Below are 18,351 nucleotides of genomic sequence, written 5' to 3' on the forward strand. Positions count from 1 at the left end.
ATGTACATATTTTCTTGAACATAGAAGCCTACCAAGCATTCCTCAAAGTAGGTGAAGTCAAACTGTGTGTACCATTTTCCCATTCAAGAGGTTTGCCACCGGTCTTGCCCAGGCTTAAAACACCATTTTTATACATAAGAACTCTGATAATTATTCAATAATTAGAGTTGTAGTCCCACCCTCCTTTTAGGGACTATAACCTTTGACAAGTTGCATAAAGTCAGGTGTGGCTGCTGAACTGATTGAAGTTGCATACCCTGCTGCACATGATAATTGAATATCAGTGTGAAGTTAATGGCAGAACTGCCCACCTCCCAATTTTCTCATCTGGACATGACATAGCCTTTGCTTTGGAAAGGAAAATGCATTGTATTGCAATGCATTTCGTATAATGATCCGTTTGAGATCTTAAAAGTCAGCAGTTTAGAATATGGACATTGCGCTTGTCATTTGTTCATAGTTCGAATGCCATGTTCTTTTAGAGCCCTTTTAGGCTTTCTCCCATGCAGCTACACACTCATAGAGTTATTGTTTTACATATAGGACGGTAACCCAGTGCTATATGACCTGTTAAATTTGGCTGTATAATTACCTAACTGGATACACTGAAAATCTTAATATCAACTTCATGCTGAACTATGAAGGCAGAGTCAACATTCCATATATTTTCAACTTGGCGATTGCAAAAAAAAAAATTTAAGTTTTTATCTAAATAATTGTGATGGGTCAACTATCAAAGATCTCTCACATCCTCCCACAGACATAATTTTTCAAAGAATTTAGTACACAGATCATCTGCAGATCATAAGGTAAGGGTAAAGGTTCCCCTCGCACATCTGTGCTAGTCGTTCCCGACTCTAGGGGACAGTGCTCATCTCCGTTTCAAAGCCGAAGAGCCAGTGCTGTCCAAAGACATCTCCATGGTCACGTGGCCAGCATGACTAAATGCCAAAGGTGCACGGAATGCTGCTACCTTCCCACCAAAGGTGGCTCCTATTTCCCTACTTGTATTTTTACATGCTTTCAAACTGCTAGGTTGGCTGAAGCTGGGACAAGTAATGGTAGCTCACTCGGTAACGCGGTGCTAGGGATTCGAACCGCTGAACTGCTCACCTTTCTGATCAACAATCTCAGCATCTTAGTCACTGAGCCACCACGCGTCCCTTGCAGGTCATAAAGTAATCTGTAAATATAATTGTATTCTTTAATACTACAAATCTTCCAACCATTTTCCCAGAACGCTTTCTGAAATCAAGGTTTCCTTTTCTTTGCCAAAAATTTATTTCATTACTTTTAAACATACATGTTAATTCCCCCCCCCCAAAAAATCATCTTTGTTTCTCAATCCTACAGAAGAAAAGTTAGAACTGCTATTCCTAGTACTCAGAATAGCCTTTTAAATCAAAAGGCTTGTAATTTTATTAGTAGTGTGCAGTTAATCTTCCAAATGCTGTAAGAAATCATCATATTTCATAATTTAAAATATATGAAATCAATAAATTAACCCTATGTAATTCTGACATTGTAGAACATATCTGTGTGCCTACTTACTCTCTTATAATCCCTTTCTCTCCAATCTTTCTACTTTGTGAGGGGAGGGAAGAAAAAAATGAGTCAGGCACAGGAGAGATTGCCTACAGAGTTCACTACCCTCTCACACACAGCAGAAAGATGTTTAAACAAGTGAGAGCTGGGGGGGAAATATTGGGACACTTTATATATTATTATCATTTATCCAACCATTGTAGCCATTACAGATTACATGATAACATGTTACATGAGGATAACATCCTCATTAAAAGAAGACATAGGAGATGTGAGCTTTTGCTAAGACATGTTACCTTATATGTATAAAGTAGGATATATGGCACATGTAAATCTATACATGTAACTGAGAAAAACTCCAGAAATAATGCAGTTACTAATTTAAATCCTCACTTTTTTCTGATTCATACAACAAATCGTATATTCCAGTTAATGCCATTAATTTTTGGCTGATGATCTCATAAGCCAAGTCTGTCAAAACTTTAGTCCTAAATTAACAGTTAGTAAGTATGTTCATTCCCTTAAGTGAATTCAAAAAAATCTCAGTCTTCAACATTGACACAACGATGCAATGAAAAATCCAATTACACTGAGCAGCAAAGTATCCTTATGAATTATTTTAATATGAAGTCCAGTGTCCAGGCAAAGAAGGCAAAGGAGTAGATCACAATCAAACTTTCAGATTTTGTCATTACAGACAATCTCAATAAAAAGTAATTTTAGACTTTCTGGGGAGTTGATTTCAAGATCTTGTTTATCTAGTAGATCTGGCAACTTCATTGAAAGGCTGATATCATGTGAATGAAAAGAGGACTATTCAACATCTTTATTAAGGTTAAGAAAATGGAAACTTCTTTTTTAAAAAACTGGAATCAGCCTGCAGTACTACACTGAAATGGTCCCTGTCTTTGCGTGCTTGTCAGCTCAGCATTGTTCTAGTGTGATCTTGAGGAGGCTAGTGCTTCCCACAGGATGGGACAGCTTGGTTTCAATTCTTCCTGGCCACTTCCCTGCATCCTTATCCCCACTGGTCTCCCCCCCCCCCATTACAGATGTCAGTCTGCCAGCTTGCAATGCATAGCTTAGCAGAATGGCAGCCATGACTGGTTCCACTGCTTTCCAGGAGAAATTTAATGGCAAGGGAGATACCAGCTTAATTCTTTTTTTTTTAGAGAGAGAAGAAGCATGTTTTCTTTTGAGTTTTCAACAGTATAAATCCATTAGGAAAATAGGACAGGCAATTTCTTCATTTCCACTACACCTGTACAGAGGCTGGACAAACAAAGGAAGGCAAACTGAGACATAATCAGTTTGGCATCTTATCTTATAGCTGACAACTTCAGTGGAAAAAAAACCAAGAAGAAGGCTCCCAGAATTACAACGTACAGTAGACACAGTTCAGATCAGCCCAAAATTAGTCAGCCTGAAGATCAATTCAAGAACTTAACATCACTGCAAAGCTAAAACTATTCTTTTTAATTGAGATTGGCTATAACAGAATCTTGCAAGTCAGATTGTGTTGTGAACTAGAGAGAAGTGTATCAGAGCCATATCCAAACACTATCTGGACATTCTTAAAAAGATGTACTCCTTGTTATCTTGACAACATAACTTTAGGGTCTCCAACCAAGGTTATCTTCCTTATTCTTTACACCAACACACTGTGAGCTTTATTAATTCCTGGTTTCTTCCAGATACATGGCAAGGGACAGATTTTTTGTGGATCCCCTTCCCCTGACAATATCTGCCTGCACTATCAGATCAGGTAGAGTGGGAATATTTTAAGTCCTCTCTATTAAGTGAAGTCATCTGATGGAACTTTCTCCTTAGCTATGGTTGCTCTATGGAACAACTTTTTCCTCACAATCTGGAAATCTCTACCTTCTTAGCCTTCTGTAAGACCACAAAGTCCTAGCACTTTGCCTAGATAATGGATTGGAATTGAAGTTGTGCCCAGCACGTATTTATTCAGGATAGGAATATTATGGAGCCTTGACCGAGTGTAATGTTTTTATTTTTGTTGAGTCTTGTTATTTTTGCATATATTATATGATCACAAGAACCACTTCATGTTATATTTTATATGCTGGGTAGCTAAATAAGCATTTTAAAAAATAAATAAAGTACAAAAATAAATGAAATAAAAACAGACTCTGCCTTAATGAATTTATTATAAATAAAGGTTAAAAATTCTATTTGCAGTTTCCAAGATTCTGTATTTATCTCAAAGACTAGCATAAAAGGTACTTTATTGAACTGAGCGTAATTTAAAGGAGGGGGAAACTCTATCACAATGTTAAAAAGAATTATGGGGGAAATTATTCAGCTTCTGAATTGGAAAGTTATTTCAAGGTGAAATGCAATGTAAGGTTGTGATACATATGTATCTAACTGTAGCCATGTATCTTCCGCCAGACTTTCGAATATTGATTTTTAACCATGCTTCAAATCATATTATATCAGAATCTTTATTGTGGCCCTTAAGCTATAGATCACAACAATAAAAATGCATACAACTATAATTAATACAACTAAAAAGTAGACATAAGTGTGCAAAAATAACATAAAATAAATTAACATTTATGTATCAATATCAAACATTACTCCTTTGAAATGTATTTTTATTTATTTAAAGAGAGAGTGGAACTGGGCCATATACAACATAAACAACAACAAAGATGATGATAGTGGACATTGCAGTACCTTAACATAGCAGAATAGAAGAAAAAGAACTAGAAAAAAAATCAGAAAATACGAAGACCTGCATATAGAAGTAGAGTGGCTATGATGACAGAAAGCAAAGACAGTACCAATAGTATTAGTTCAAGAGCACCTCTTGAACACTTCCAGCATTAACAAAATCACCATCAGTCAACTGGAAAGGGCAACTTTACTCAGAACAGGTTCCAATCGGGGTAGGTCCCGGCTGCTGCTACTTCCGGTTTGCTCAGGGACGCACGGTGCACGCACATGCTTGATGCACGCTGTGTGTGCATGCGCATACTGAAAAATGCTTCTGCGCATGCGCAGAAACAAAACACAAGATGGTGGCGTCTATTGCGCAGCCGAGAGAACCGGTTGTGGGGCGTGGCAGGCTGAGTTACTACCTACTCGGCCGAAACATTTCGAATTGGTAGGAACCCACCTCTGGGTTCCATCTTGAGATAATACTTTTAATAGCAACAAACATCTCCCTATCTCAGGTCCTTGAGAACGACTCAGTGGGTGGGTAAAAATGCCAAATCCATTCTAAACATTTGGCTGATGATGAACCATAGACCGACATAGAATAACAGACTTTGAAGAGACCTTGGAGGTTTTCTAAGCCAACCCTCTGCTTGAGCCTATATCATTCTGAATAAATGGATGCCCAATTGCTTCTTAAAAGCTTCTAGTGATGGGACACTCATGACCTCTGAAGAAAGCCATTCCACTGGTTATTTGTTCTCACTGTTAGAAAATTTCTCTTTACTTTTGGTTTATTTATCTTCTTGATTATTTTCCATACATTGGTTTTTGTTTTTGTTTTGGTCTTGCCTACTGGTGTTTTGGAAAATAGTTTGACTCCCTCATCTTTGTGACAGTCCAGTGTGTAGAGTAGCAATAAATCAAAATAAAATCACAACCAATGGAACCGAAATGCCAAATGTCCTAATTATCAAGATATATCAAGATGAAGCCTACAAGAACAGATTTTCCAGTGTCATTCAGGGTTTTTTTTTTAATGTGGCACCAAGAACTTTCTAGATCCTATATGTAAAAGAGACAAATGGGATTCTAAGGATGTAACTTTGTTCATTAGCTTCAGAAGCCCAGCCTCATCATCAAACAGCCCACAGTGTTCCTCAGCATTGAAATATATCATGGAAGATTGAGTATACAACCTCAAGTTTAGTTTCCATAAGAAATCATAATATATTACCCTGTTTGCATAAAAAAGATGTTTGAAAATTTCATGTGTCAACTGCAAAGTATTATCATAAAGCTTCTATCTTTAGATTGGCTCCTTAGAAATGTGTGACTGTAGATCCAGTACCTCCATCTAGCATTGCCATCAGATTATAGGAAATTATAGGAATTATACCAAATAGGCATTATTCCCATCTTTTTTCATCATGAGAAATACCAAGCCACTGCCTACCACAGAATTAAAGAAATAGTTTGTCCATTGCAAAATTAAATACAACAGTGAACAACGAATAACTGCAATAGGATACAAATGAAATAAAGCGTTTTGTCTTTCATGACAATGTGTACAAATACTGTCATTTGGAAAACCTCCTTTAAATATTTTTTACTGAAACACTTTCCTTCTGGCATTTGGCAAGGAAAATTCAGCAATACACATAGGACCATCTAATATTCTCCCACAGAAGTATCTGCAATTGTTATTCTCTGAACAAAAAAATAAGTTCCCTTATTTGTATCTATTTGTTATAAAATGATAGCAAAATGGCAAGTGTACTATGACATCATTGAGAAAAAGAAACATGATGTAATTTACACCTAAATACAAAGCTTGTTTTATGTACGCATGTATGTTGTCAATTGAAAGGCATCCATATCTCCGACTGCAGTCATCTACATTTCCTTGCCTTAACAGCTTACAGAGAAAATATACTCACTGAATTCATTGACGTGAAGTAAAATATATGTGTGCTTATTATTTTTGCTACATTGTTAATTATATATAACTGGCATACTTAACAGAAAGGCATCCATGTGCCAAAATGAGTGAAAGTTAAAGGAAATAAATTTGGTTCGCATTCACAGATGAAATCTAACAGACCTGATATTCTTAGCTGATTTTGGAACTACATATTTCACAATATGAAATATTGGTGTGGGTTTTTTTTAAGGTTGTCCTTGGACTCTGAGTAGGTTATATTTCTAAAGGAAATGATTTTCAAAATGAAATCTATTCTTTTAATGGATAAGCCTGTTTTCAAAAGAATAGTCTGCTGATCCCCACGCCCCACCCCCTCATATCTTCACTCTGTGGCGCACAGTCTCAGGCAGATCGTATTATGCACAAGAAGTCGTGTACATGAAGTTAGTGCTTTGTAGATCATCAATTTTGGCTGCATATCCACGTTTCCCAAGCAAATAACTTTTCTTTGTTCTTCCTTATATCTAGAAGAAAACGCATCCTATTACCTGGAAATTAGCTAGTGTACGCTTCTGTGCTGCAATATTCTGAAAGTTTTATTGGCAGCATGATGCTTACCCAAATCAAGACAATGTTACAAACTACTGAAGGAGTGGAAAAACCTCACGATTTGGGATTCTGTTGTAAAAGAACGGCCTAACGCGAGGAAGTGAAATGCAGGCAGATGTTGTCTCTAGACTAACCCAAGTAAGCATTTCTGCAACACATCTTCCAAAACACCAACAAAACCCACTTCCTTTCTCAAATCATTTTACTTGCGGTCTTTTCTAATAACACCTTTGTCTTGACAGATGTTCTCAGTATTAGGAACAGGAGGCGAGGGAGAATTCAAAAAGCGCTAAGTGTTTTCCCTTCATCATAAGCTGGAGTCTTCTGTTTTGTCTTCTCTTGCTGCCATTAACTGCCTGTCAGAAGAGGCAACGACTTCCCATCTGGAGTTACCCTGATGCTTCAATGGCCACTAACAGGAATAAACCTGGCTCTACAGCATTCCATATTCCATTAGGGGATGGACTGGATTTTGTAATAAAAATGTCACAATAACTGAACCAAGCAAAAACCCAGCACCCTAGAGAGACGTTTAATCATTCCCTACCGCCAGATGTCAAGAATGTTTCCTGGTTGCCATCAGATTCTTGCTGACATTTGTTCAGACACATGGTGCTCAAAAGGTGTGTGTGTGTGTGTGTGTGTGTGTGTGTTTGCATGCATGTGTCTGCATATGTAAAAAATTATGGAGAAGGAAGTTCCGGCTTTACCAACTGATATTTGATAAACTGCTGGGTAAAGAGATATTGAAAAAGCAATAAGCTTGACAATTCTGTTAAAGCTTGATAAAAATGCTGCCGGTCTTTCCAAACTGCAATGAGCAAATCAACACTTCCTTGTTAATCATGTCAGGAGAAATAAGATGTGGCTCTTAGTTTGCCTTAGGTGCTGAAACGATCTTGCTCGGCTCGGTTGGAGAAATCTGAGAATAAACAACTTCATCACACTCAGAAGAGTCTGCTTCTTGGGGCCAAGCAAAAGATTCTACCATAAACCTAACTTTCCCACTGATAACACACACCTGCCCTGTGTAATATATTTGCAAGAAGTAAAGCAAGCTCTGCCCTGCATTTTTACTTATCTGCGTTACCTGGTACCAAATAAGCTTGATCCTGCCACCAATGTTGCTCAGACTATTGCTGCTGGTTCTGCCCACTGTTTATAGACTCTTAGGACCAGTTAACTGAGGGAGAGAATCAGTTATTTAGTTCTTAAGCTTCAGTTGGATATTATTATTATCACAGGAAATTCCTCATGCATAAGGAAGCATCATTGTGTACATCCGATATGTATCTTATATAGTCTGGTAAGAATTGTGTTGCATTTTATTTATGCATTTATGAAGCACTGTGGCGCAGTGGTTAGAGTGCAGTACTGTAGGCTACTTTTGCTGATCACCGGCTATCAGCAGGTTGGCAGTTCAAATCCTACCAGGCTCAAGGTTGACTCAGCCTTCCATCATTCCCAGGTGGGTAAAATGAGGGCCCAGATTGTTGGGGGCAATATGCTGACTCTGTAAACTGCTTAGAGAGGGCTGTAAAGCACTATGAAGCAGTATATAAATTTAAGTGCTATTGCTATTTATGTTACATAACTATTATAAGCGATTCAGATCAAAGGTGATCAGATTAATTCTGTTCTTCTCAGCTACATTATTAAACCTTACCATGATTTATTCTATTGCCATAGAATGAACATATAGGCCTAATCCATCTTGCAAAAAAAGCCCTTAAATCAAGAATATCTGAAAAGAGGATTTCAAGAAATAATTTGCATATCTGTCTTTTCAAATCAAGAATTTCTTGAATGCAATAATAAATCCCCTACATAATATTAATATTTATGTGCATTGTTGCTTTATATGTGCTCTCTGCTTATGTCTAATATAACAATGTGACAATGTTGTTGAAACCTCACATTGACCTTTTCATTATGCTGCACTTCAGCTGACAATCTTCATTTCCTTTTTAAATTGTTTAAAGAAGGACAACAAGAAGCAACAGTTGAATCTTTAAAAGGCCAAATGATCATAATCCAAAACACAAAATTCACTTTTTGCAAGTTATTTTTTTAAGAATGAACACAAATCATTTTTAATTTAAAAAAAAAAAACCATTTGTATTCCCCCCAATTCCAAAATGATAACATTATAAAATGTTTTATAACATTTTATAAAACATATAAAATATGTATATAATGTTTAAAGAGCATGGCTTCCTAGCGTTATCCTAGTAAGTATTTGCATGTGTTAAGTTTCCTACTGCTAAGAAGGAACATTTTGCTCATGTATACATATAAAGAGCAATAGAAATAACTTGGTTTATAATGAGTTCTGACAAAGCTTATGAATGATCCAGTCTTCCAAGGAACTCACAACTTCTGTTCTGTTTAGAAAAGTCATTATTTGCAGATTCAGTCTGGGTTGGGCATTGGGACCAGAAGTTTAGTCTTCCAAGTCATTATTTGCTTGAGTCATCCACCCATCATTTGCACTCCAATTATTTTTACACAGCATGCCCAACCCAAGAGATGAAATCAACCTAACAGGTAAAATCACTTTGAAGAGTGCACTGAACAGAAGAAATCAGGTCTTTGCAACTTAGATACAGTCCATGCTAAGCATGTGCTGTAGCTTTAGGCACATATTTCTGCTTCTATGCATTTAACGTAACTAATTTTAACATAACAATATTTCAGTATTCCTAAATCCGAAGGTAAAAATATCCAAAATTTGTCAGAACAGAACCGACGATAACTTTTCATACTACTTGTTTTATATGAAATTGTTTTAATACACATTTAGAATAAATATCTTCTAAACAACAGTGTGGAATAAGATATCATGAATCAAATTTCAGTTCAGCCTGTAAAGGTAGTCCATAATTCAGCTGTATTCTTTCATGCTAGCCTATCTCACGAAGCATCTTTTAAAAAATGTATTATGAGGCAGGCTTATTATTTTGAAAGAAGGAAATATCCATATTTTTTTCTCCAAGTGGATATCAACAGTAGAATTATCACACGTGAACTTTTCTTTTATATATGTAATCTAAGAATTATTTATCAGATTAAATTCACTGATGTACACTTTCGACCATGGCCATTGCTCCTTTTTTTTATCATTTTATAATGACTAAAAATCTACAGCTCTTTAAAATCCAGGGTCATTTTAATACAAAAAGTAACGGTTCTAATTAAAATAGAATGGATGAGATCCAAAGCATCACGAAACATGTTTATAACCTTTGACTTATCAAAAATATTTTATCCTAAAAATAATAATTAGGGTATATCAAGAGTCAGTCAAATGAGAAGAAAAAATGATCTTTATGGGCTGCCATAAAAATGACCAACACCAGTGCTTCAAACCAAAAATTTCTTACATATAATGATACTTTGTCTAATCGCCTCAAAGAGAACTTTCACATTATTCCAAAGTGGATTTCCAACCAGTTTGTCAATATAGAAGTATCAACAGGCACATTGTCAGGAAGGTTAAAAAAAGAGGGGGACAAGTTGACACAGTTTTATCTGAGTGATAACTTTATTTAAGTACTGAATTTCAAATTCTAGGTGGAAGTTACCTCAGTGAGATCAATTATGCAATTGGGGAGAGGGGGCGGTCTATAAATTTAATAAATATATATAAATATATTAGTAGGATCTCCATCTACTTAAAAGAACTCCATGCGTCCACAGTTTAATGTGTATGTTCCTAAGCTGCCAACTTTCCTTTTTCTTTTTCTTACAAAGATTCCATTCGACATTGACCATTCTAAGAAGCAGCGATTAAAAAGAAGCATTTGTTTCTGGAGAGAAGGAGTAGAAAGGGCTGTCCCATCAAGTATGTCACTTTGTTCTCATGAAATATATCATTTGTTTGATATGAATCATGCAGGCCATGCCCAAATTCACACCTATAATATAATTTTTTAAATCAGATTTACTTACCTATTTCCCTAGAGATTTGAGTGAAAGCTTCTACACCGCTTTCCCCATAGTTCCCTTCTGATGCCAGTGTTGACACATAGTTCCATCCAAGAGCTGTCACAATGTCAACCATAGCTTGGGCTTGATAGGAGTCTGGTGGGACCACGCGAGAGAAAAAATCATACCTGGTGTTATCACTCAATTCTGGAGCTGTAGATGCATAGCTGATTTGAGGTATCTGCAAAGAATCAGTATGAGAAACATATTTCAAAAACCGAAAGGTTGACTTGTGAAGATAATAATGATGCAAAAAAAAGAGGATCCTTCTAATAAAAGACTTTGTAACAGTTTTGGGCTGTTCTTTTTAACATATGCTCAAGCAGAAGCTGGACAGACATCTGTCAAACATGAGGAGTTGGATTCCTGCAAGGAGCAAAGAATGGGGCTTGGTGCTTAAAAAGCTCCAACAGTGCTATAATTCTATGTTTCTATGAATCATAGAAGCCATGATTCTATGAAAAAGTGCTTATTTCTTAAATTTGTAAACAATGATACGGTGTTTATAAAGCAACAGCTTTAGATAAGAAATTATTTCCCAGTTATGACAGATTATTGTATATAAAAGAACAAATGTGACAGGAAAGCAGACTATAGTATCAAGGCCAAGTCATAAATAGTAAACTAATCTCTTATTTTTTTTTCTTTTTATGACCCTTAAATCCCTTTATTTGGAGTGAGGTTGAGACAACTGAGTGAAGCTGAGGCTTTACCGGCCAGATGCCCTTCCTGATGCCTACATGGAGTTTGCACCAGATATTTTCTCTTGGTACCCTGAGAAAGAAACAACTGTCAATGCCTAGGATTGAACTCTCAACCTTCCAAGTGGGAGACAAGAATCTTCCCTTCTAGTTCACCACAACCCTCTATTAAACTGATCTATTAACATCACAGTTAAATCTTGTTTCAAATTTTGTTCATTTTAAATAGCTCATTTTTTATTCATTTTGTTCATTCACCGCAAAATAGTGGCAAAAGCATGATTATTTAACTTACTGAAAGAGAACTTTTCTCTTGAGTCAGTTGGCCAGGAGAAAGAAAGGTGAAGTAGAACCTCTGGTCATGAATGCTTCCGACCACGAACAAATCGGGTTCCGACGAAAGTTATAGAACAAATTATGGTCATGACCAGAGGTTCTACTGTAATTGTATTATTTTCTATCAGTAGCTACAACTGTTTTTATGCTTTTATACATTTAAGTTAACTGTGGTTAACAAATTGGCTCATATTTATTTATTTGTGCAGTGGACAATCTCATCAACTGACTCTGCAGTGAACAAAATTTACAAAATAAAAACAATTAAAATAATATAAATGTTACAGTAGGCCTGTCAAACTGAAAGCCCATGGGCCAGATATGGCTCGCCAGACCACGCCAAGGCTCACTCAGGCCACCTCCACCCAGGTTCCACAAAGGCAAAAAAAACATCCCGATATATTGTGTATGTCCCAATACACCCCCATACGACCATGATGTGATCGGGTTTCATATCCTGTATTAGAACGTTACACATTTCCTGGATTTCTCCTTAAAAATATTCCTAATCAACGTAGTCATTCACTACATTGGTTATTTATTGGGTATTTCCCAATAAATTTTCTCCCCAGAGTTTAGCTGATGACATTAAGAAGCAATCATAAATTACAAATTTATTCAGCAGGAAATAATTTCAGTTTGAAAAAAGAATTTGTGTAATCTTGATTTCACTTTATCTGTTTCTCCTTTCCTTTCCCCTACCCTTCCTTTCCTCCATCTTTCTCCCTCCTTCCCTCCCTCCTTCCTCCCTTCCTGCCTTCCTGCCTTTTGCTTTATGTGGCTGTATGATGATCTTGTCAGAATTTTTAGGCTTTATTCAAAATATATTCCTTGTTTATACAGTTAATGAATCAAATGTAAGCACAACTGCTAGCAACACAAACTGCTGGAGCAGTAACTAGTTAGCAGGCAATAAATTTGCATATACAAAAGTTAGAAAATATGCACTTCAATACTAACAAATTGGAACATCATCACTCTAGGGAACCATAAAAAATGGCTTTTCAGATTGGACAAGGCAACAAGAATATTTTACATGGGTAAACACACACTAATTATCAATATTATTATTTCTTAAAGACCATCAAGCTTTGTTCTTTTCAACAAGTGGTAATTAAAATACAATGTTTTATTAATTTCCAATTATTCCAATAGTGGAGGAATTGACTAACAGATCATTCTACTTATCTTTCATGCTTAAAATATCTATGAAAATCTGAATTACAAATAAAGAGTTGTAACATACAAGCCAAGAAATTTGGTCAAATACATGTTCTAGAAAAAGCTATTAAAAGACAATAAGATTTTTATCAAAATTCATGAAGGATATTTTTTGACAAACAGATACAATTTGCAGATCTCATTATCTAAATGTCAAGGATTTAGATAGTAGGCTTAAAAAGCTCCCCATCTCACATGTTTGTAAGCATTTTTTTAAATTTATGGAATATAACACTTTCTAAACAGAACAGGTGCTGTAGTCTATCAATCCAATAGTTAACATAGACACAACATATTCACTTAATTCAATACTATGCATGTGCATAGTGGATTTTACTGCTGTGCTAAAGTATATACTGATACTAAATGTATTCTATTATCATCTTATTAATTATTCATTTGTAAAAATCGAAATGCCTTCAGTAATACTCTGCAGAACTACATTATAGGATACAAGCAGGACATCTCTCAAAAGTTGCCAACCAGAATTTAATTCTTTTTTCTTCTTTACAGGCCAGGATATTTTGCACCCTGATCTGGAAGAGGAAAGTTATTTTGGCATAGAAAACTAACATCCTCAGAAAAACCACCTCAAAGGAAAATACAACAATAACAAATTAAGTATCAAACAATCTGTTGCCTTTTCGTGACACCGAAAACTGTCTGCTGAAGTCGCTGTTTCTTGCTTAATGGTGGGCCAACTTTGCCTGTTCCTGCAGCTTTTTCATCCCATTTAATAGCAATGAAATTCCATCAACTATATTTCAGTCAAGTACAAACCGGTTTAGATCAAGGCGACAAAAATCTATTTGAAGATTTATGGTACAATAGGCCTATAGCAGCTTTTTGATACACAGTTTTCCTCTTGTCAGAAACTTGTAATAATTTACAATAGATCTTGTTAGGAATGTTTCCTGGCAATTTTTTTCCCTTCCTTTGATGTGCAGTATCACCTTAAAAGTTCTTAAAGACTTAATCTTTCATGATTTCAAACATGTTTAATAATCTCCAGAGAGAGTTGGACAATTTCTTTTCACCGTAGTAAGGAAAAGTCAAAGCACTGGAGACCCGAGGCAGAAACATTTGACGGTACAATGACGGTAATTTTAAGAATTCTTGGTAGGGTGACATCTGTTTTCTGAGAAAAATAGTGTGACAAATGTGTACAAAATATCCAAGTTAATTTGTCAATGTAGATACATTACAGTGGTAATGTCAGCTATTGTTATGACAATCATTTTCTTAGCTGTAACACGTGGCTGCAAAACTAGGCCATCGGGCAGCTTGATTGAAGAAAGATTAATATCTTTAAATTGTGGTATCAGAGAGATTTGTGACAGTATCTTGGAATGCAAGATACTTCTGGGTTCGGACCTAGGCTTCCCCAAAAGGCAAAACAAAGTTTTTTTAAAGTATTATAACTTATAATTATTAGGGTTTCACAAAGTTTAAGCAACAATGGTATTCTAAAGTCTCAGTGCTTGGAAAAGTGATCAGCAATACTGACTACCTATCAGGTTCAGGTTACATTCTGATTCAGGTTATATACTCTTCTATAAATGAAGAATTATCCTGTGAAAAAAGTCTTTAAAAATTAACAAGGTACTGTATTTCTTGCATTTCCTCATCACATAGTTGAACATAACTCAACTATGTACACAGATGGTTATATCCATAATCTCCTTCATGACAAATAGGTAGGGAAGTAGATAGATAGGTGGGTAGATCAAAACACAAGAGTTATTTCAGTTATCAATATTTCCTAAAAGGTATGACCAGCTATGATACAAAGTGTGGTGCCTCGTAATTATTTCCTTATCATATGACCTTTAAAAGAATTAGCACAGTACCAAATACTCCAAACTTTTAATATTTCAATTTCTATTTGGAAGTTGAAGTCATGAAGCTATTAAAATAGTACAAAAGAAATTAGCACTGTATTTATAATCCTTTAACATTCAATTGATAGTAGATATTCAACACTAGAAAATTTGCTAAAACTTCACAGATTGAGTTTCTAATTGTTAAGAAATATTAAAATTAGAAAAAAAAAACTACATTGCTTGAAAATTCCTCTCTTCCAGTTTAAATATTGACATAATTATTATGAAATGTTGCATTATTACTACTAGCAGTAACTACTTTGGGTTTAAATTATTATTTTTTGTGTACTTCCCATTCTCCATTCTGTTTACAGCCTTGGTGCAAGACAGGTTACAGAAGAGATAATGACTACTATTTCAGCTTGGGCTGAATGGATTGTAACAGATAGCTTAGGAAACATTCCTTTCTGAACATGGGCAATAATATTACTAGATAAAAGAAGGAATCTCCTAATTTAATTTCTTTTAAAAAGTACCTTGTTTCGTAGCTTTCCATATTCCCAATATAAAGGTCGATTTTAACATCCAAAATGTAATTCATACAAAGAAAATGACTTCATTGTAAATGTGGTAAAGCTATAGGCAAAAATATTATTACCTTTATTTCAAAATATTTGAGGCCATGCAATCCCAAAAGACAGAGTGTGGGTTATGGAAATAAGAGCAGATGGGAGCAAATTGCAATTGCCATTCTTTTTTTTTAATAAACCCTATTTATTATGTATACAATTTATATGTCATGACTTCATCTCCAAACAGAAATGTAGAAAGAAATGAAACAGAAAAAAGCCAATGGATTATACCCATTCAAAATGCACTAGGGAAAAACAGCACGCAATATGAAAAAAGTTTCACACTCTTTTGGAGGTGGAGGTGGTGGTGGTAGTGGTGGTGGAGGAGGAGGAAGAGGAGGAAGAGGAGGAGGAGGAGGAGGAGGAGGAGGAGGAGGAGGAGGAGGAGGAGGAGGAGGAGGAGGAGGAGGAGGAGGAAAAAAGCTATCCGTTCAATCATAGCCAATTCTCAGCAATTCTATGGATCAGTTCTCAACACATTGTTCTATCTTTTATAGTTTCTTTCAGGTGATTCATGCCCTTGTTGTTTGCATCACCTTTGATGGTGCCTAATCACCATGTTTTCAGGCAGATTCATTTCCTTTTACCACTGACCATTACAAGCAGAGCAGTTGGAACAAGTCAATTTTATTCCTAGTCTAGTTTTACATGATCCAACCAAAAGTAGCTGTGGGAAATATGATAGTGTGAACTAAACCTGCATTTGCTGGCCAGGCTGATGTCATTGCTTTTCCATATGTGATTCATGCTGTGCAACCAGTGCAATTCAGTGCTTTATTTCTGTACTGCTTTGATCAATCTATGATTCTATGAAAGTGAATTCTTGCATGCGTTCATTCCCTTCACCACCAGTTGTTATTTTGACATTTTCATTCTTTGCAGTGGTCATGAGCCTGTTCTTTTTGATGTTCAGGCAAAGGCCAAATTTCTCACTTTCTTCTTTAATCCTTTAAATCAGATCTTTCAGGCCTTCTTGGGTTTCTGGGAGGACAGTTGTATCATCACCATATCAAAGACTTTTGTTATCCCTTCCTCTTTTGTATATGATAGCATTTAAATAAAGATTAGTTTATGTCATATCAACAAGAAATCAGACAGTTTAGTTTTAATCTTCCAGGCAAATTTATTTTGGGTTTTGGGTATATATTATTTTGGGTACCCTTTACGTGTGCTATTGAATTTGTTGTATTATTGTACATTTATCACAAACTGTTAACTACCTTTATATTCTTAAGTATTATTACTTACTTCTTTTTAAAACAACAATTATTTTTTCATAGGAATTAAATCAGCTTTGGACATGGACTCTTCAGGAGGAGAATTACCATCATTTTTACCTACTGTATTAGCCCTCTCTTGTTCCTTAATACAGTATTAGTCCCTTGGACAGCAAGACTATCAAACCGGTCAGTCCTGACTGCTCTTTAGAAAGACAGATCCTGAAGATGAAACTCAAATACTTTGGCCACCTAATGAGAGGAAGGACTCACTGGAGAAGAGCCTAATGTTGGGAAAGATTGAGGGCAAAAGAAGGGGACGACAGAAAATGAGGTGGCTGGATGGAGTCACTGAAGCAGTAGGCCTGAGCTTAAATGGACTCCAGAGGATGGCAGAGGACAGGAAGGCCTGGAGGAACATTGTCCATGGGGTCACGATGGGTCAGACACAACTTCACAACTAACAACAACAACAGAATTAGTCCTCTCTGTAACTTGTCATATGCCTTTGCAGGATAGATTTTTTTTGTGAGGTACTGTTAAGTACACTCAACAAAGGCATGCAGCAATCAAAGCAGGCTTTTCACCCTTTCATCTTGCTTATATTGTGATTGTAAACTTCAAAGGTCTATATTAGCTGCAACAACTTATACAGGGAATAGAACTGTGCACTCACAGTGCTACTCAGAATACTTGTAGCAAGTCCTTTGATGCAGAAAGGCCAAGTCAATGATCTTACTCATGCTATATACAAATGATGTGCACAGGAATGGACAAATCTGCTAGATCTTAATGCAATACTCCTACATGCATTTTCATTTCTTTCCTCATCAGTTTCTGAATTTTTAAACTATGTACTTTAAATCATGCACATAAATTTTCATAGACTTGAAAATGGCATGCAGCTTTGCAGAAAGCTTTTATTTCTGTGCATATATTTGTGCTTGAGAGAAGGGGAGGCGAAACGCCTTGTAAAAAATATCAAAGCTCAGAATATTTATGTCCCAGTGTACATGTAAATTGTGGAAGTGTAATTAGTCAATTAGTATTACAATTTGACCTACATAAATATTCTGAAATGTACTAAAACCAACACCTAAAAATATCAGTGTATATAACAAAATACATTAATATGCTTGGCACTTTTCAGAATTTCCAAACAAAACTAGGCAGCTTCTTGTCCCTAAGGAAGTTATAATGCAAAATGTGTGCCATCAGCTGCCTTTAGTAAAGTTACAAATATCTCATTTAGGATCCCAACGAGGGAGCAATTCTCAACATAAAGGGGTGGACTGTTACATCCATACCCCACACAAGCACACACATACACAAAATGTGAATATCAGAGATCTAAAAGAAAGAGCTCATCACAAAGCACCTCTGAACAATCCACTTTGTAGTTCCAACCATCACTATTACCACAACTCCCAAACAAACACCCATCAATGTGAAATATAAGCCATGGCCAGAAAGTTGCCCATGGCTGCTCTAGAAACTTTGCAACCACAACAGTATTAATTTCTTTGCAAGGTCACATTTATTATTCATCTCAAATAAAAATACACCTTCTGCAAATGAAATTGTGTATATCACTCATATAATAAAATGTCATATGTAGTGGATGTGTGATGACCCGGGGCGAGGCATGGAAGCAACACAGCCAGAGAACAA

General features: G+C 35.9%; 1 protein-coding gene across 3 annotated transcripts in view; it reads right to left on the reverse strand.

Annotated features, from left to right (window-relative positions):
• Nucleotides 1-18,351, reverse strand: part of GRM8 (glutamate metabotropic receptor 8) — a 540,632-nt gene that overhangs the window by 411,009 nt on the left and 111,272 nt on the right. For all 3 annotated transcript variants that reach the window (XM_081957711.1, XM_081957713.1, XM_081957712.1), the window contains exon 2: nt 10,715-10,931. In XM_081957711.1, coding sequence (XP_081813837.1) covers nt 10,715-10,931 — 217 coding nt within the window. The remainder of the gene's footprint in view (nt 1-10,714; nt 10,932-18,351) is intronic.

This window comes from Natrix helvetica, assembly GCF_964273705.1.
Source record: "Natrix helvetica genome assembly, chromosome: 6".
Taxonomy (NCBI): Eukaryota; Metazoa; Chordata; class Lepidosauria; order Squamata; family Natricidae; genus Natrix; species Natrix helvetica.